At 38.9% G+C, this 15,484-nt stretch overlaps 1 protein-coding gene across 4 annotated transcripts in view; it reads left to right on the forward strand.

Annotated features, from left to right (window-relative positions):
• ZCWPW2 (zinc finger CW-type and PWWP domain containing 2) overlaps positions 1–15,484 on the forward strand; it is a 154,388-nt gene that overhangs the window by 70,320 nt on the left and 68,584 nt on the right. For all 4 annotated transcript variants that reach the window (XM_059879963.1, XM_002696896.7, XM_059879964.1 and 1 more), the window contains one exon: positions 3,477–3,636. In XM_059879963.1, coding sequence (XP_059735946.1) covers positions 3,477–3,636 — 160 coding nt within the window. The remainder of the gene's footprint in view (positions 1–3,476; positions 3,637–15,484) is intronic.

Below are 15,484 nucleotides of genomic sequence, written 5' to 3' on the forward strand. Positions count from 1 at the left end.
ACTCTTGGACCCAATAGATTTCACTTAAAAAATAGTATCAGAATTTGTGTCAGAAAAGTAGCAGCTCATCTAACACATAAAAACTGCCAAATATTTCTTTTTTTAAAAAAAATTTATTTATTTTAATTGGAGGCTAATTATTTTACAATACTGTATTGGTTTTGCCATACATCAACATGAATCCGCCACGGGTGTACACGTGTTCCCCATCCTGAACCCTCTTCCCACCTCCCTCCCTATACCATGCCTCTGGGTCATCCCTTCTTTCATGTGTTAAATATAAGAAATCCATTTCTGAGACTATTTTAAAGTGAATGGAGTAGGTACTGCTTATAATTTTGTATTGGGTTGGTAGTAATCCTTTTTAAAAATTCAGTGAGGTGCAAATCACCTAATATTAAACATGAACCCCTTATGTTTTATAAAGAGTTTATACAAATAGAATGTAACAATCACAGTTGAGTTACTTTTAAAATAGGTATTGATCATGTTGAAGGACCCACTTGTTCCTTGATTTCTTGTAAGTTGGGTGTCTCCATTGCAGCTGTCACTCATTCTCAGTCATTTATCTACCTGTTGAAGTCTTCTTTTGAGTGGACTCCTTCAGAAATGTAGATTTCTAAAATATGTTTAAAATATAAATTGAACTCAAGTTTATCTCTTAAGCACAGTCCAGTACGAGTTGCCAACTACCGGTAAGATGCTGTGATGTGAGCCTGGTGACCCGATGGTCCTCTTCATTTAGGTTCTGAACTCTCACTTGACTTTCCATTATCATTTCCACTTCTTCCCAAGTATTCAACTTCTTTGGATGTCAGGTTGTTGGACTAGTTTTTCATTCTCTGTTGTGTCCGTGTGTCCTCAGTCGTGTCCGACTCTTTGCAACCCTGTTGGCTGTAGCCCACCAGGCTCCTCCGTCCATGGGATTTCCCAGGCAAGAGTACTGGAGTGGGTTGCCATTTCCTTCTCCAAAGGATCTTCCCAACCTGGGGATCGAACCCACATCTCCTGCATTATAGACAGAAGATTCTTTACCACTTGAGCTATCCAAGCCCTTTCATTCTTTAGCCCTTGTTTTCTCACAATTCCAGGGACTAGAAGTCTGAGGTCAGGGTGTCAGCAGGGTTGATTTCTTCTGAGGCTTCTCTTGGCTTGTGGGAGAGTCTCTCTTTTTGTCTTCTTGTGGTCTGTCCTCTGTGTGTGTCTAGATCCTAACCTTCTTTTTTATAAGGAAACTAGTCATGTTGGATTAGGGCCTGCCTTTTAACTTGGTTGCTAGACCCTATCTCTAAATAGAGTCACATTCTGAGATCCTGGGAGTCAGGACTTTGACATGAATTTGGGTTGGTGAAAGGGAAAGTCAGGTCTCTCAGTCATGCCCGACTCTTTGTGACCCCGTGGACTGTAGCCAACCAGGCTTCTTTGTCAGTGGGATTTTTCAGGCAAGAATACTGGAGTGGGTTGCCATATGGGTTGGTAGGATGACATAATTCAGTCCATAATGATGGTACTTTATAATATTTTAATTTGTAAAACCCCAAAATGTGTAAAGTGTATGTTTTTTGAACTTTGAAACAGCACAGTGAGGACCCAGAGTGACAGTAAGGCCTAGTTACCTGCTAGAGGCCTCATGTCTGGTACAAGGCAGAACAAGAAACTGGGCCTTCTAACTTGAACTTCACTGCATTTCTTGCTCTGCAGTACTGCAAACTGAAGTTGAACTTGATAATTGTAGTTTTTGTATGCTTGGGTGTATTAGCCATGCATATTTTGAATCTTGATCTGTAAAGTTTAGTCAGATTGCTACTGTGCATCCCTTAGTCACAGGCTTCCCCAGTGGCTCAGCAGTGAAGAATCTGCCTGCAGTTCAGGAGCCACAGGAAATGTGGGTTCGATCGCTGGGTTGGGAAGATCCCTTGAAGGGAAAGGCTACACATTCCAGTATTCTTGCCTAGAGAATTCCTTGGACAGAGGAGCCTGGCGAGCTACAGTCCATGGGGTCACTAAGAATCAGATACAGTTGAAGTGACTGAGCACACACACATGCATTCCTTAATCACAGCTTGCTGATCTTCCTTCTTTATTCTCTGAGCAGTAGGTCAGAGTCTTCTGTGATTGGTAAAAAGGCTAAAACTTAGTGGATGTATATGCTGTTTTTGCCAAGTGGGAAACTGAAATGTATCAAGGAATTTCTGAAGGTTGTGTCATGAAAGAACACACCCCTAGAGATTTGTTTTTAGTGAAGGATAAATGTTATTCGCAGTCTTCCCTGGTGGTTCAGGCAGTAAAGAATCCACCTGCAATGTGGGAGACATGGGTCTGATCCCTGGGTTGGGAAGATCCCCTGGAGAAGGGAATGGCTGCCCACTCTTGGATTTGCAGTATTGAGGATGTGTACCATTTGGTCACTGCCGATGGAACATATGTGGTGGGGAGGACAACTGCTGTGGTGGGAGGGTAAAAGCAGAACTGCTTTTGTTTCCACTTTTCCCAAAGTTGCTACACCGTCCAGTGTCAGCACAGCCTGAGTCACCAGTCCCCTTTGGCATCCTGGTTCACAGATTGCTAGCTCTCTCCTACCAAGTCAGTGGGTTAACATTTTAGTAGTTAATCATTACAATTGGTGAGAGTTGATTCAAGCCTGCCATGAATCTGATGACTCTTTTTCTCTTAACTTTACTGTTCAGTTCAGTTCAGTTCAGTTCAGTCGCTTAGTCATGTCCAACTCTTTGCGACCCCATGAATCGCAGCACGCCAGGCCTCTGTCCATCACCAACTCCCGGAGTTCACTCCAACTCACATCCATCGAGTCAGTGATGCCATCCAGCCATCTCATCCTCTGTCGTCCCCTTCTCCTCCTGCCCTCAATCCCTCCCAGCATCAGAGTCTTTTCCAATGAGTCAACTCTTCGCATGAGGTGGCCAAAGTACTGGAGTTTCAGCTTCAGCATCATTCCTTCCAAAGAACACTCAGGACTGATCTCCTTCAGAATGGACTGGTTGGATCTCCTTGCAGTCCAAGGGACTCTCATGAGTCTTCCCCAACACCGCAGTTCAAAAGCATCAATTCTTCAGTGCTCAGCTTTCTTCACAGTCCAACTCTCACATCCATACATGACCACTGGAAAAACCATAGCCTTGACTAGACCGAACTTTGTTGGCAAACTTTACTGTTAGCAGTGCCTAAATGTCTCTTAGCGACCCTGGAAATCATTGTTTTGTCTCATGATTCTTTCTTCTCACATCTTATGAATATCTTCAGTATGTGACTGTTTCAAAACTTTCTATATTTACAGAGATACAACTGATTACTTGTATCATTTGAATATTCTACTTAAAAGACTATGAATATGTTTAAAATTTGTAAAAAAGTTATTAAAATTCAAAGGAGGAAGTTTGACAGATGATTGTGATAGATGTATTAATGTCTGCCCTTTTTAAAACATGAAAATAATTAAAAATATTTTCTTTTGAAAGTTGGCCAGGGATACTTTGCCCTGACCCTTTTAAAGGGAAGTATGTGACCTATGACCTGGATGGAGATGTTGAACAATATCACGTAGAATTCCTGGGTGATCCACATTCGAGAACATGGATAGATGCGGACTTTGTCGGACATTATAGTATCACGTTAAAGGTAGGTACAGTAATGTCAAAACTTTCTTCTTCTTCTACTTGTTTTTAATGATGACTATTTTCTCTCATATCCTAAAAGGTATATAGTTTTTTACTTTTATGTTTATATGAACAGAATAGTATGTACTATTTGTTTAAACTTGAATATTGGTATTTTTAAAACAGCCTTTTCAAAGAAAGTATGAATATAAAAATAGCTACGAGGTAGTTTTAAATTTTATTTCTCTAATGGCTATATAGTATAAATCAACAGAGCGCTCTCTATAATTGCCTTTTGAAACAGTTTTAAGATTATCATTCGATAATTTTTCAGTTCTCTTGAGAAAACTCTTAAGTTATAGCCCTAGCTCACAGGAAAATTAATTATGGAATGCAACCAGATTTTTTCAAATTTCAAACAGAATATTTCATTATACTAACTCCTTCAGTATTTTTTTATTCTTTTTAAACTTTTTAAAACACAGTCTGCAATTAATAAATAGACTGAATTCTCAAGTTGATGAGAGTAAGTGAATTGAACCTATTTTCATGGGTTTGGTTTAGTTATTATAAATTAATTCAGTTATCTATATCTGTATTCTAATACTGAAACTTTTCATCTGCAAACTGTGCTTTCATTAGAAATCTGATTAAAAAGTAGATGTCAAAAATGTGAATGCCTTTGATTCAATTTGGATGGTTCCTATTGTAGAGTGGGAAGTATATATATATTCAGATATACATATAAATGTATGTACATTTATGACATGCCATTTAGTCCACAGTATATGTAAATCTGTGGAAATTTGAGGTACTTGCTGAGGGACTTTACTGAATCTCTGACCATACTGTATCTTTGTTCCTTTCAGCTTAAAAGCAGTGGGTAGGGAAGGCTGACTTAGTAGAAATGTTTGTGTGGAATAACACCACATGCATTCCTTTTTGGTGGCTGTGAGCCAGTCATGTTGTATGAGGCACCTCTCCACTCACTTGTTGCCTGGGCACTTCTGCGGACACCCTCAGGAGACAGAGGGGAATGTTCTCCCTCTGTGCCCCTCCCCTTTTCTAAAAGACACAGAAGCCTTCCAGCTTCTCATGGAGCAGAACTTAGAGTCCCAAATGTTTGACAAGTGTGATAAAGAGCAGAGCATTCTTCAAAAATTATATTTAAACGTATGTAAAAAATCAAAGTGTAGACAGAAAACAACAAAATTCTGTAAAGCAGCTAACCTTCCTTAAAAAAATGAATAAATTAAAAAAAAATCAATGTGTATTTTTAGTTGTCTGAACTAGTGTTACTCTCAGGATTTGAGTTCTGTCAGGATAAATTTAAGTAGTTGGATTCCAGTGAGCATACCATTGGTCCCTGGGACAAGGAAAAAATCTGCTGCAAAACAAAACTAAACTCAAGAATAAGAACCCATAATAAGGTCTGAAAACATTAAAGCAAACTTAAAAAATTTTGCAAATACCAGGAATTCAGGGTGCTTAAATTTAACAGGTTCCTAAAGCAAGAATGAGGACAGAAAAAAATAAAGCATTTGTTTCATGTCTCTGGTGCCTGGGTGAATAACTCCCTGGGTACCCATGGACTCTGGGAAGGCTCTTGCCTCTGCTGTGATTCACAGTACCTACCTATAGGCTCTTATCTCTTACTCTCTTCTTGTTTGTGTCTTCTTCTTCCTGTCCTTTCTTGGAGCTGATAAAATGAGAATGCCTTCTTCTGTGAGTCTCTTCTTTCAAGACTGAAATTTTAGTTTCCCTTTACCTCAGTTGGCACATGCCCGGCTGTCCTGATGTGCTCAGATCCCCTACTCCTGGCTACCTAAGGATCTCCACTTGCCAGAAAGGAGACTCACAGATGATTGACACCTCATTATTCCAATGAAAAATCAGGGAGCAGAAAGGAAAGAGGTCAGCTCAGGAAATGCTGACAACCATGATAGGAAAATGGTCAAAAGTCATCCATATAAGAAATCATTTCAAAATTAATAACATCAAACTACGTAATACCCAGGGGTGACTGAGATATCCCTGTCCCTTGGAGATGGAGATAGTACTGACTCCAACCTGCACTTCAGTTGCCTAGACTTTCCAGGAATTTAATGCATTATGTCCTCTCTTTACTGGGGCTCCTTCCTCCCCAGATACTGTGTCTGCACTGTACTCCATTGATCCAGATACTAAATTCACACTTGTGCCCCCATAAAAATATCACTCACATGAAAATAACATGTATTAAACAATATAGACCTTCTTCAGGATTTTTGTAGAAGAGATGGAGAATGGTTGCACATTACACTTACCATCTCAGCTCCTTTTCTAAAAGCAGACAAACAATGATAAGTATGTATAGCTCTCACTGCTCAAATTGACTACATCTTACTTCATATATTATTTCAACATTAATTTCTCCTTATTTGTATCAGCTTAGTTTAACAAGTGATTAAATACTATTTCAGAGTTTTCACTGATTGTGGATTATATCTATTTTGTGTGTGTTTTATGGTTGGAGAGTCTCTTCTAGAAAGACACTATATGCATTTATGAGAAAATAGAATATTTTTTCATTTTAGATTCTGAAAATGTTAACTATTCTCCTTTACTTCATGTTTGTCTAGGCTTTTGCTTTTTTTTTTTTTTTTTTTTCTTGGTAGTCACTAGAAAGTTGTTACGTTTATGGGACCACTGACATTAATTTCATTGTTGAAAGCACAACAGAGCTCTGTTGCTGTGAATGAATATGTATATGAATGTAAGGTTGATAAACTTTTCCCCATTAAATAAAATTACTCATCGATATACTGCGATATATTTTAGAAAAAAAGTTGAAGGCCATATTTAGATTCTGTATTTGTAACTTATGTTAGTTTAGTCATACATTTTATTTTTTAACTTACTAGAAAATCAGTAAAGATAGGTGAAATCCCCTTCCCCCTTTTTAAAAAAACATTGATTCCCTTATGGTATATATGCAGAATACATGTCACTCTGGTAATTACTCAGAGAATATAGACATGACATGTGCTAGGTAACTATTAGAGTTAATGCATGGAGTACAATTCATTCCCCAATTAGCACAAATGTTTTTTCTTTTATATTTAGTAGGTCCATGTCTGCAGAACCTACTACTTGCAAATTTATTCTTTTGCTCGATAGACTACATGACTTAGTTTAGCATTTCTTAAGCCTGGCTTTGCATTAGAAGGCTTTATAAAGTGATAACAACAACAAAAATAACAGCAAAACACAGCAGTGCTAGCACTGTGTTCTACTGGATCACTTAAATTAGAAGGTCTTGGATTAAGGCCAGGTCCCTCAGATGAATCTGATGTGGGTTTCAGAGGGAGACAGAGAGAGAGAGAGAGAAGCACTAAGTTTTCTCAACTTGAGGCATCAGAGTTTTGTTGGTTTATTTCTGTGTGCACGCTTAGTCATTCAGTCGTGTCTGACTCTTTGCGACTCCATGGACTATGGCCCTTCAGGCTCCTCTGTCCGTGGGATTTTCCAAGCAAGAATATTGGAGTGGGTTGCCATTTCTTCCTCCAGGAGATCTTGACTTAGGGATCGAACCTGCATCTCCTACTTCTGCATTGGCTGATTTCTTTACCCCTGAGCCACCTGAGAAGTCCTTGGTTTATCTCTGCTAGTGCAGTGATATAACTGTGGTCATGGCTCACTGTTTCAGGACGCCTTTCTCCTACTTCGTTTGTTAGTCTTTCACTTTGGTTTTCCTGGAGATGATGCCGACTGCCATAGCCTCACATGTCTAACCCAGAAATCAGAGTTTTTCTGAACAAAGCTTTAAGTCATACTGGTTATTCAACACTATACATAATTTATAGATATTGCTGATAAAACTGATGTATAATTTAAATGTAATATTTATAGCATGTTTTAGTTGATCATCTATCTTATAGGTTATTACTGGACATAAATAATGTACTCTAACCATGCCTGTTTGTTTTTTTTTTAATTTTATTTTTAAACTTTACAATATTGTATTAGTTTTGCCAAATATCGAAATGAATCTTCCACAGGTATACATGTGTTCCCCATCCTGAACCCTCCTCCCTCCTCCCTCCCCATACCATCCCTCTGGGTCATTCCAGTGCACCAGCCCCAAGCATCCAGTATCGTGCATCGAACCTGGACTGGCAACTCGTTTCATACATGATATTATACATGTTTCAATGCCATTCTCCCAAATCTTCCCACCCTCTCCCTCTCCAACAGAGTCCATAAGACTGTTCTATACATCAGTGTCTCTTTTGCTGTCTCGTACACAGGGTTATTGTTACCATTTTTCTAAATTCCATATATATGCATTAGTATACTGTATTGGTGTTTTTCTTTCTGGCTTACTTCATTCTGTATAATAGGCTCCAGTTTCATCCACCTCATTAGAACTGCTTCAAATGTATTCTTTTTAATGGCTGAGTAATACTCTATCGTGTATATGTGTCATAGCTTTCTTATCCATTCTTCTGCTGATGGACATCTAGGTTGCTTCCACGTCCTGGCTATTATAAACAGTGCAATGCCTGTTTGGATTACACTTTTCTAGTTCTTTATATTGCCAAGAAAATTAAGTATTGCACTCCTGGTGCTGGGAGGCTCTTGTGGTAAAATTTAACTTTTTTCGTCCATGATGTGAGTGGATTTTTTTTTTTGGCTATGTATTTCAACAGTCTGCTGTCTTCTCTGTGGAGGATATACCTGTAGATGTGCAAGCACTTCTTTGGGTATTAGATGCCATTTGGTAGTGTGGAGCTGCCTGTGTTTTGCAGGGAAATGAAAAGGGAGCAATGTGGTATTGCTAAACATGCGCTCCACAACTCCTAGAATTTTGCTTCCTGATTGGGGTGGTCATTAATACTGTTCACCAAAGTGTTCCAGGTTTCTGCCTCCCTGTTATAAAGTAGAGATGCACGTCTGATACTCTTGTGCAGGGTGAGGCCAAAGAGTTATGAGTGAGTGAGGAATATCTGAGCATATGATTGTGTCCAGTGCAACGTCCTGTAGACTTCTGTCTTGTGGCTCCATGACTGATAATGTTTGAAATTTTGGTTTGCTGCTCTCTCAGCCTGGATCCCTGGACTACTCTTAGCAAAGGCCTCCACTGCCAACAAATAACAGATGTGCAGTGTGAAGAAGAAATAAACTGGCCTATGTTAAGTCCCTAGGATTGTTCTGACAGATAATTAATGATAGCAGAGAGGATGTTACAGTTCTTTGTAACCTGTATCTTTAGAAGAAGCATTCCTGAAGCTTCAGTACTCTTCAGAATATGGCCAGATGACTGAGGTCACATTACTCTTAATTTCTCCCAGTCTGTAAATAGAAATAACACAACCTATAGTAATTTAGGGGCTTCGCCAATGACTCAGTGGTAAAGAATCCACCTGCAGTGAAGGAGCTGCAGGAAATGCGAGTTTGATCCCTGCGTTGGGAAGATCCCCAGGTGGAGAGCTTGGCCACCCACTCCATTATTCTTGCCTGGAGAATCCCATGGACAGAAGAGGCTAGTGGGCTACAGTTCATAGGGTTGCAAAGAGTCAGTCACAGCCGTAGCAACTTAGCACGTATGGTAATTTATCAAATACTTTGGTTTATTTCCTGTATTATGATAAACATATGGATAGAAATTACCACCAGTGATGATACACTGAATGTAAATTTGGTCCAGTAAATGTCCCCCAGTGGAGGGCTCTGATTGTCAGCATGTACTGCAGTGACTCCAAAAACCAAACAGGCCCATGAATAGCAGTTATGGATCTGAATCCATACCGTAGGTCAGGGACTGGGTGGATCCTTGTATAATAATATAATGCAATAATGTATCATATGTATATGTAATACACTTAGATATACATATTATAATAAAACACTGCATTTGTTATAATAAATGTAGTATTTAAAGGCTCACGGCACCCCGTGAAGCAGGCATCATCACTGTTGCCGTATGCAGAAGCTGAGTCAGGCTGCGTGTCTGACCCAAGGCCAGGCAGCTGCTGGGGGACGGGGCAGTGCCTGGTGCCAGTGTGTCTAACCCCAAAGTCCATTCTTCTGTTTTACGCCTTACCAGCTTGCACATGCATAAGCATCAGCCTAATTTATTGTTGAATGTTTTCCACATTTGCACCTAATAAATGAGGAACATTTTCACCTTTTAATCCTAATATGCGTGTTGAATGATGGCAGTTTCTGGTCGACTTGTTTTTTATTTGCTGCTTGATGTTCCCCTTTGCAGGACTAGTGGCCAAGCAGAACTCTTGCTGTTTTCAAATTACAATTGCAATAGTCATTTGACATGTCTAGATTAGCATCTATTTGAGCAAGTGTTTTGCTTCTCAGATTTTATTAGGATTCAAACTCTAAGAATGTAGTCTTTAAAAAGGATTAGCAAATTAGTTTATAACTAGATCATCAGGCAGCATTTTGCTCTTAGAGTAATGAAGTAAAACAGGATACAAATTTATTTAGCTTGCTGTCTGTGGAAAGCCACATTTGCCAGAAAAAAAGTGTACATATGTGTGTGTGTGTTTGCACCATGTTCCTGTTGGCAAATAAGCTGTTATAGCTACCAAACTCTCAGTAAATTTTTATCATTCTGATTCCATATTTAGTATAAAATATGTTGTAATTTTGGTATTATTGGATTAAGATTTTTGTTTGTTTGCTTGTTTTCTAAGCATCCTTTAATTTTTGACCTGAAGAAAGTTTAAGGGAATTAGAACATGTTTTTATAGGTATGAATTATTTGTGAATAATCTGCCAAGAAAACTCATTGAAATGTATTAGGAGAAGAATGAAGTTGTCATAGTGATTAAAAGGCAGGCTCTAGAACCCAGTCCTTTGGGTTTGAAGGTTGGCTGTCTGCTTACTAGATGTTTTTCCTGAAGCAAGTCATTCCTGAAGCAAGTCATTTACCTTTTACCAGTCCCACACACCTCATCTTAAAATGGAAGTTATAATAGTAGATGCTTCATAGAGTTGTCATAGGGTTAACTGAGGTTACATGTGTAAAGCACTTAGCATGGTGCATATCATATAGTAGGCTTTTAATAAACATTAGTTCATGCTGTCATTGGAAGTACAGGTGAAATACAGGTTACATTATTTATTTCTTCTTCCTGGAAACCCACATCTACAGGAGAGAGTACCAAAAAAAATTTTTTTACCAAGAATAGTAAGGTGGAGAATAATATCTTTTCTTCTGACTAAGATTTTATGTGAAAAATAACATGATTTTAGTGTTTTTTTTATCAGCCAATACCTTCCTCCCCAAAATTGACAGAGATAGGGGGAGGCCTGGCGTGCTGCAATTCATGGGGTTGCAAAGAGTCGGACACGACTGAGCAACTGAACTGAACTGAGGGCTAAGTGATCATGTTATTCTTTGGTTTTTCAGCACATGACTGGAAGTGGTCATTGCTGTGGTGCTTTTCTACTTTAGTGTGAAAAAAGTGGTGAGACTTCTTGAGAGCAGGACATAGGTTAGAGCCTTCTTAATCTGACTTCTTGGTGAATGAATTGTCCCCAGTATCAGCAATGCCTCAAGAATACTTTGGTTTTCTCTGATGGAATTTGGAAGGAGACTAGGAAATATTATCTTTTATGTTCTTTGCAACTGAATAAAACCAGTTTTTTTTTCCCCTGTATCTCTATTCTGTCTCTTTGATTCAGTCATATTTGTATATGCTGACTTTGCTGCTCCAAATAAATTCTTGAATTCACTTCTGTCATCTCTCAACTTCATCTCTTATGAATTTAGAGAGCTGTGAACTTGTACTGAAGTTAAAAGTCCAAGTGCACATAATATGACCAACTTTACTCAGTTGATAAAGGAAGGAACAGAGGGGCTACCTTTCCCATCATCAAATGCAGGAAAAATGTATTAAACAACAGCCAGCTTTCTCATGTTCTTCAGCAGACAGCAATAATCTTTCCTAAGGAATTCTCAACTTTCTAGAAGTGCTTATTTTCTGTTAAAGAAACCAGCGTCAGATTATTGTTTTTAAACCAAAATATAAGTCTCACTAAATTGTCTTCAAGGTAATTTAATCCCTTATGAGTAATTTAATCCCTTATGAAATAAAGCTGCCGTATAATGAGATGTTTCTGTTGAGCTTGTTAAATTAGTAAAAGGTTGCAGAGTAACTGTTTGATGCTTCAAGGAATGGTGATGTCCAAAACTCAAAACCATGGAACTGAAAGTCTACAATTTATGTATTAACTTCTCTTTTCTTTAATTTGTCCACTTTAAAAAAAGTATCTTCTGACCAGTTACTAGGAACAGTCTGTGACTCAGGCAAAACCCTAAACAGTGCAGATTAAACTAACTTTGAAAATAAATTCCAGAACTACCACTTCCTTCCCATTTTGTTCAGCTCACAGTATATGAGCTGATTGTGTCACATATTTAACCATCCTCTTCTCCTGGCTCTCCCACCTGCTTGTGTGATTCTATTTTTAAATAGAATCTGAGCATCTGTCTGTAATAAATACAACATTTGTTTTCCCACAAACACATATTCCCTAAAAAACAAGCAAATGTGGAGTAGAAAACAGCAGCCAAGAATGTTAACTCTTTTAGGCTCATGTCTTGAGATCCTTTAAACCAAGCCTGACTGTTTTAGGTATCAGAGCAAATGAACACATGATTTAAACCCTTTCTCCCTCTTGTATTTAACATCCCAGCTGCAGCAGGCAACCTGGCCAGAACCCTAGGAGACAGTGGCCCTGGAGATTTCACAGACCTTAAAAGTTATCAGTTGACCCAACACTCACTTCCTGTGGTTTGTTTATCAATATATTACGGCTACTTCACTGTCATTTTTATTGTTGTAATATTGGAGTGGGTTACTGTTTCCTTCTTCAGGGGATCTTTCTGACCAAGGGATCAAACCCACGACTCCTGCTTGGCAGGAGGACTCTTTGCCACTGAGCCACCTGGGATGCCCATTATCAGTTTAGCAGTGAAATGTATGTATGCCCATTTGCTGTGGACTTAAGGATACATTCACTTTTGTGAAATAAAAATTCTACAGCTTGAGATAAAAGTATGTGAGATACTTTAAATTGTACACAATAAATTAAGGTTTTTATTTTTTAATTGTGATAAAATACATGTAACGTAAAATTTACCATTTTAACTGTGTATCTAGTGGTGATTTAAGTTTGTAACTCCTGATTAATAATCCTAGAAAAAAATTTTCCTAAGCAATGTAAATATGACCCAATACAGAAAATGCCAGATGGTAGTTTCCTATCATTTTCAACACAATTTATTTCTTATGATAATGACCTACAAGCTCTTCATAACATCATCTTTGAGGTTTGTGCGACGATATCGCCTTCTAGTGAAATATCATTTTATAGTCACTGAGCCCATGAATTCTGGAGCCAGACTGCCTGTGTGTGAATGCCAGCTCTCTCGCTCACTGGCTCTGTGAACTTGTGTCGAAACTAAGTGCCTCCATTCCCTTATGTGTAAAATGAGAAAAGTACCTACCTTGCAAGCTAGTTGGGAAGTTAAAAAAAAAAAAAAGAAACTTGTTTGTGAAGTGCTTCAGATTGTACCTGACACTTCGTACTACATAAGCAGCCCTGGATATATTAGTGGATACAAACAACAATGGACTCATTAATAGTAGAACTGCTCTGGACATAAAGTACACAGTCAGCTCCTCCCTGTTGTTGATAACAGTTTCTGTCTTGTTTTCTTGGACTTCAGAGACCATATGATAAATGTTTACATTCTGATCATTTATGACATTGATAACCAACATTTAAAAACTGCTTTACAATTTATAAAGTACCTTTTAATGTATGCTGTCTCATGGGATTTTCGTTTATTGTTAAGGAAGTTAGGTCTCACGTTAGGTGACTTGCCTGAGGTCAAACAGCAGCAGAACTGGGACTCAAGCCCAGGTCTTCTGACTGCGAGTTCCAGGTTTTTGCATTATGTGACAGCCTGCTTGGTTTACATTGGACCATCTGTTTCTAATCTTTACAAGCATACCAAATTCGTAATAAGCTATCATCTATAAACTGGAAAATCACAAAGCCCTTCTTATTGGTCTCCTGGTGTTAATTCAGCCAACTTGATTAATTAACTTAATCTTTAGCCAGGGCTTTTCAAAGTTGGACAAAGATGTGACGGATCTCTTCACCTTTAGTGCACTGATTCTTAGCCAAGGATCTTGGGCCTCTGCATGGCTGTCACTAAAACTTAGTATTTATTTCATTCCCTTGTAACCTTAGAAGTAATTGGTTATTATTAATGCAAACTTTGGTATCCTGATACCAGGGTTTGTTTTTTGTTGTTGTTTGTTTGTTTTACTCTAGTTTTGTTTGCCAAACTTACTCATCATCACATTCTCCTATAGAATTCTTTAAAAGTGTATATTCCTGAGGGATTTCCTTGGTGGTCCAGTGATTAAGAATCAGCCTTCCAATGCTGAGGACACAGGTTTGATCATTGGTCAGGGAACTAAGATCCCAAAGGCTGTGGAGCAGCTAAGCCTCTGTGCTGCAGCTACTGAGCCATGCTGTCTAGATCCTCAGGAGCCTCAACAGGAGAAGCTTGCAAGCTGCAGCGAAGACCCACTGTAGTCTATATATGTATTCCTGAACCTGCATCCTGGGGAGTGTCTGAGGAACCACTCTGTAGCAGATTGTCTCCCCATATACCTATGCTCTGCTTTACTACAATTAGCTAAAGAAGAGATACATAAAAACATGTGTTATTTTTATTGTGTTTACCTTGTGGAATATAAGTCTTCTCAGGTGGCACAGTGGTAAAGAATCTGTCTGCCAATGCAGGAGATGCAAGAGATGCAGGTTCAATCCCTGGGTCGGAATATCCCCTGGGATAGGAAATGGCAACCCACTCCAATATTCTTTCCTGGAAAATCCCATGGAGAGAGGAACCTGGTGTGCTTTATTAATGTTTTTGAGTCCATGTGCTAAAGAAGCAAGGCAAAGCTTCAGCAAAACTGTGGTATTGGATACCCTGTCCCTTTAAATAGTTTCTCTCTTGGTGGTGACTGATTTTTTCATTGCTGTAGTAGCTGGAGGCCTCTTTCTTTCTCTCGTCTCTCAAAATCTGGTCTACACATTAAATGACAGAAGTATTCGCTGTATGAAAAGGGATATCAGTCCAGATAACAGACCAGCCTGAAATGTTAGTCTGTGTGTGTATGTATGTGCATGTGCTCAGTCAGTCAGCTGTGTCCGACTGTAGCCTGCCAGGCTCCTCTGTCCATGGGATGTCCCAGGCAGGAATACTGGGGTGGGTTGCCATTTCCTACTGCAGGGCATCTTCCTGATCTAGGGATCGAACTCACATCTCTTGTGTCTCTTGCATTGGCTGGTGGATTCTTTACCACTGCGCCACCAGGGAAGCCCCAAAATGTTAGACTAGGGCTCCTTTAAAAACAACATACAGTGGTTGTTTATCCATCTTGTTAGGAAAAAAAACTTAGATATTCAAAATACTTAGAAAACACATGTTAAAGTCCAGATGAATGAAGAGCTTAGCTGGAAGCCTGTGGGTTTTCTAATTTGTCCATTGGGGCTGTTTTACCTAAAGCTGCTTGACTTCCTTCCCCTCCCCCTCACCAAAGTTCAGGACCTGCTCAGGCATGTGTCAAACCAAGTAATGGAATCACCTTAAAGGTTTGACTGTCACATTTTCTTATTCTTTCCTTTCTGCCTAATTTCTCCCCTAGTACTCATAGCATTCTTGGTATTATCTTTGAAGTTGATGTAAGGGATCAGACTAAACAGAGCTGGAACTTTGTTGGGGGGAAGGGAGATAAACTGGCTCATACTTTTCAGTTTTTTTGGATGTGGGAGACCTA

Source organism: Bos taurus, chromosome 22, assembly GCF_002263795.3.
Source record: "Bos taurus isolate L1 Dominette 01449 registration number 42190680 breed Hereford chromosome 22, ARS-UCD2.0, whole genome shotgun sequence".
NCBI classification, from domain to species: Eukaryota; Metazoa; Chordata; class Mammalia; order Artiodactyla; family Bovidae; genus Bos; species Bos taurus.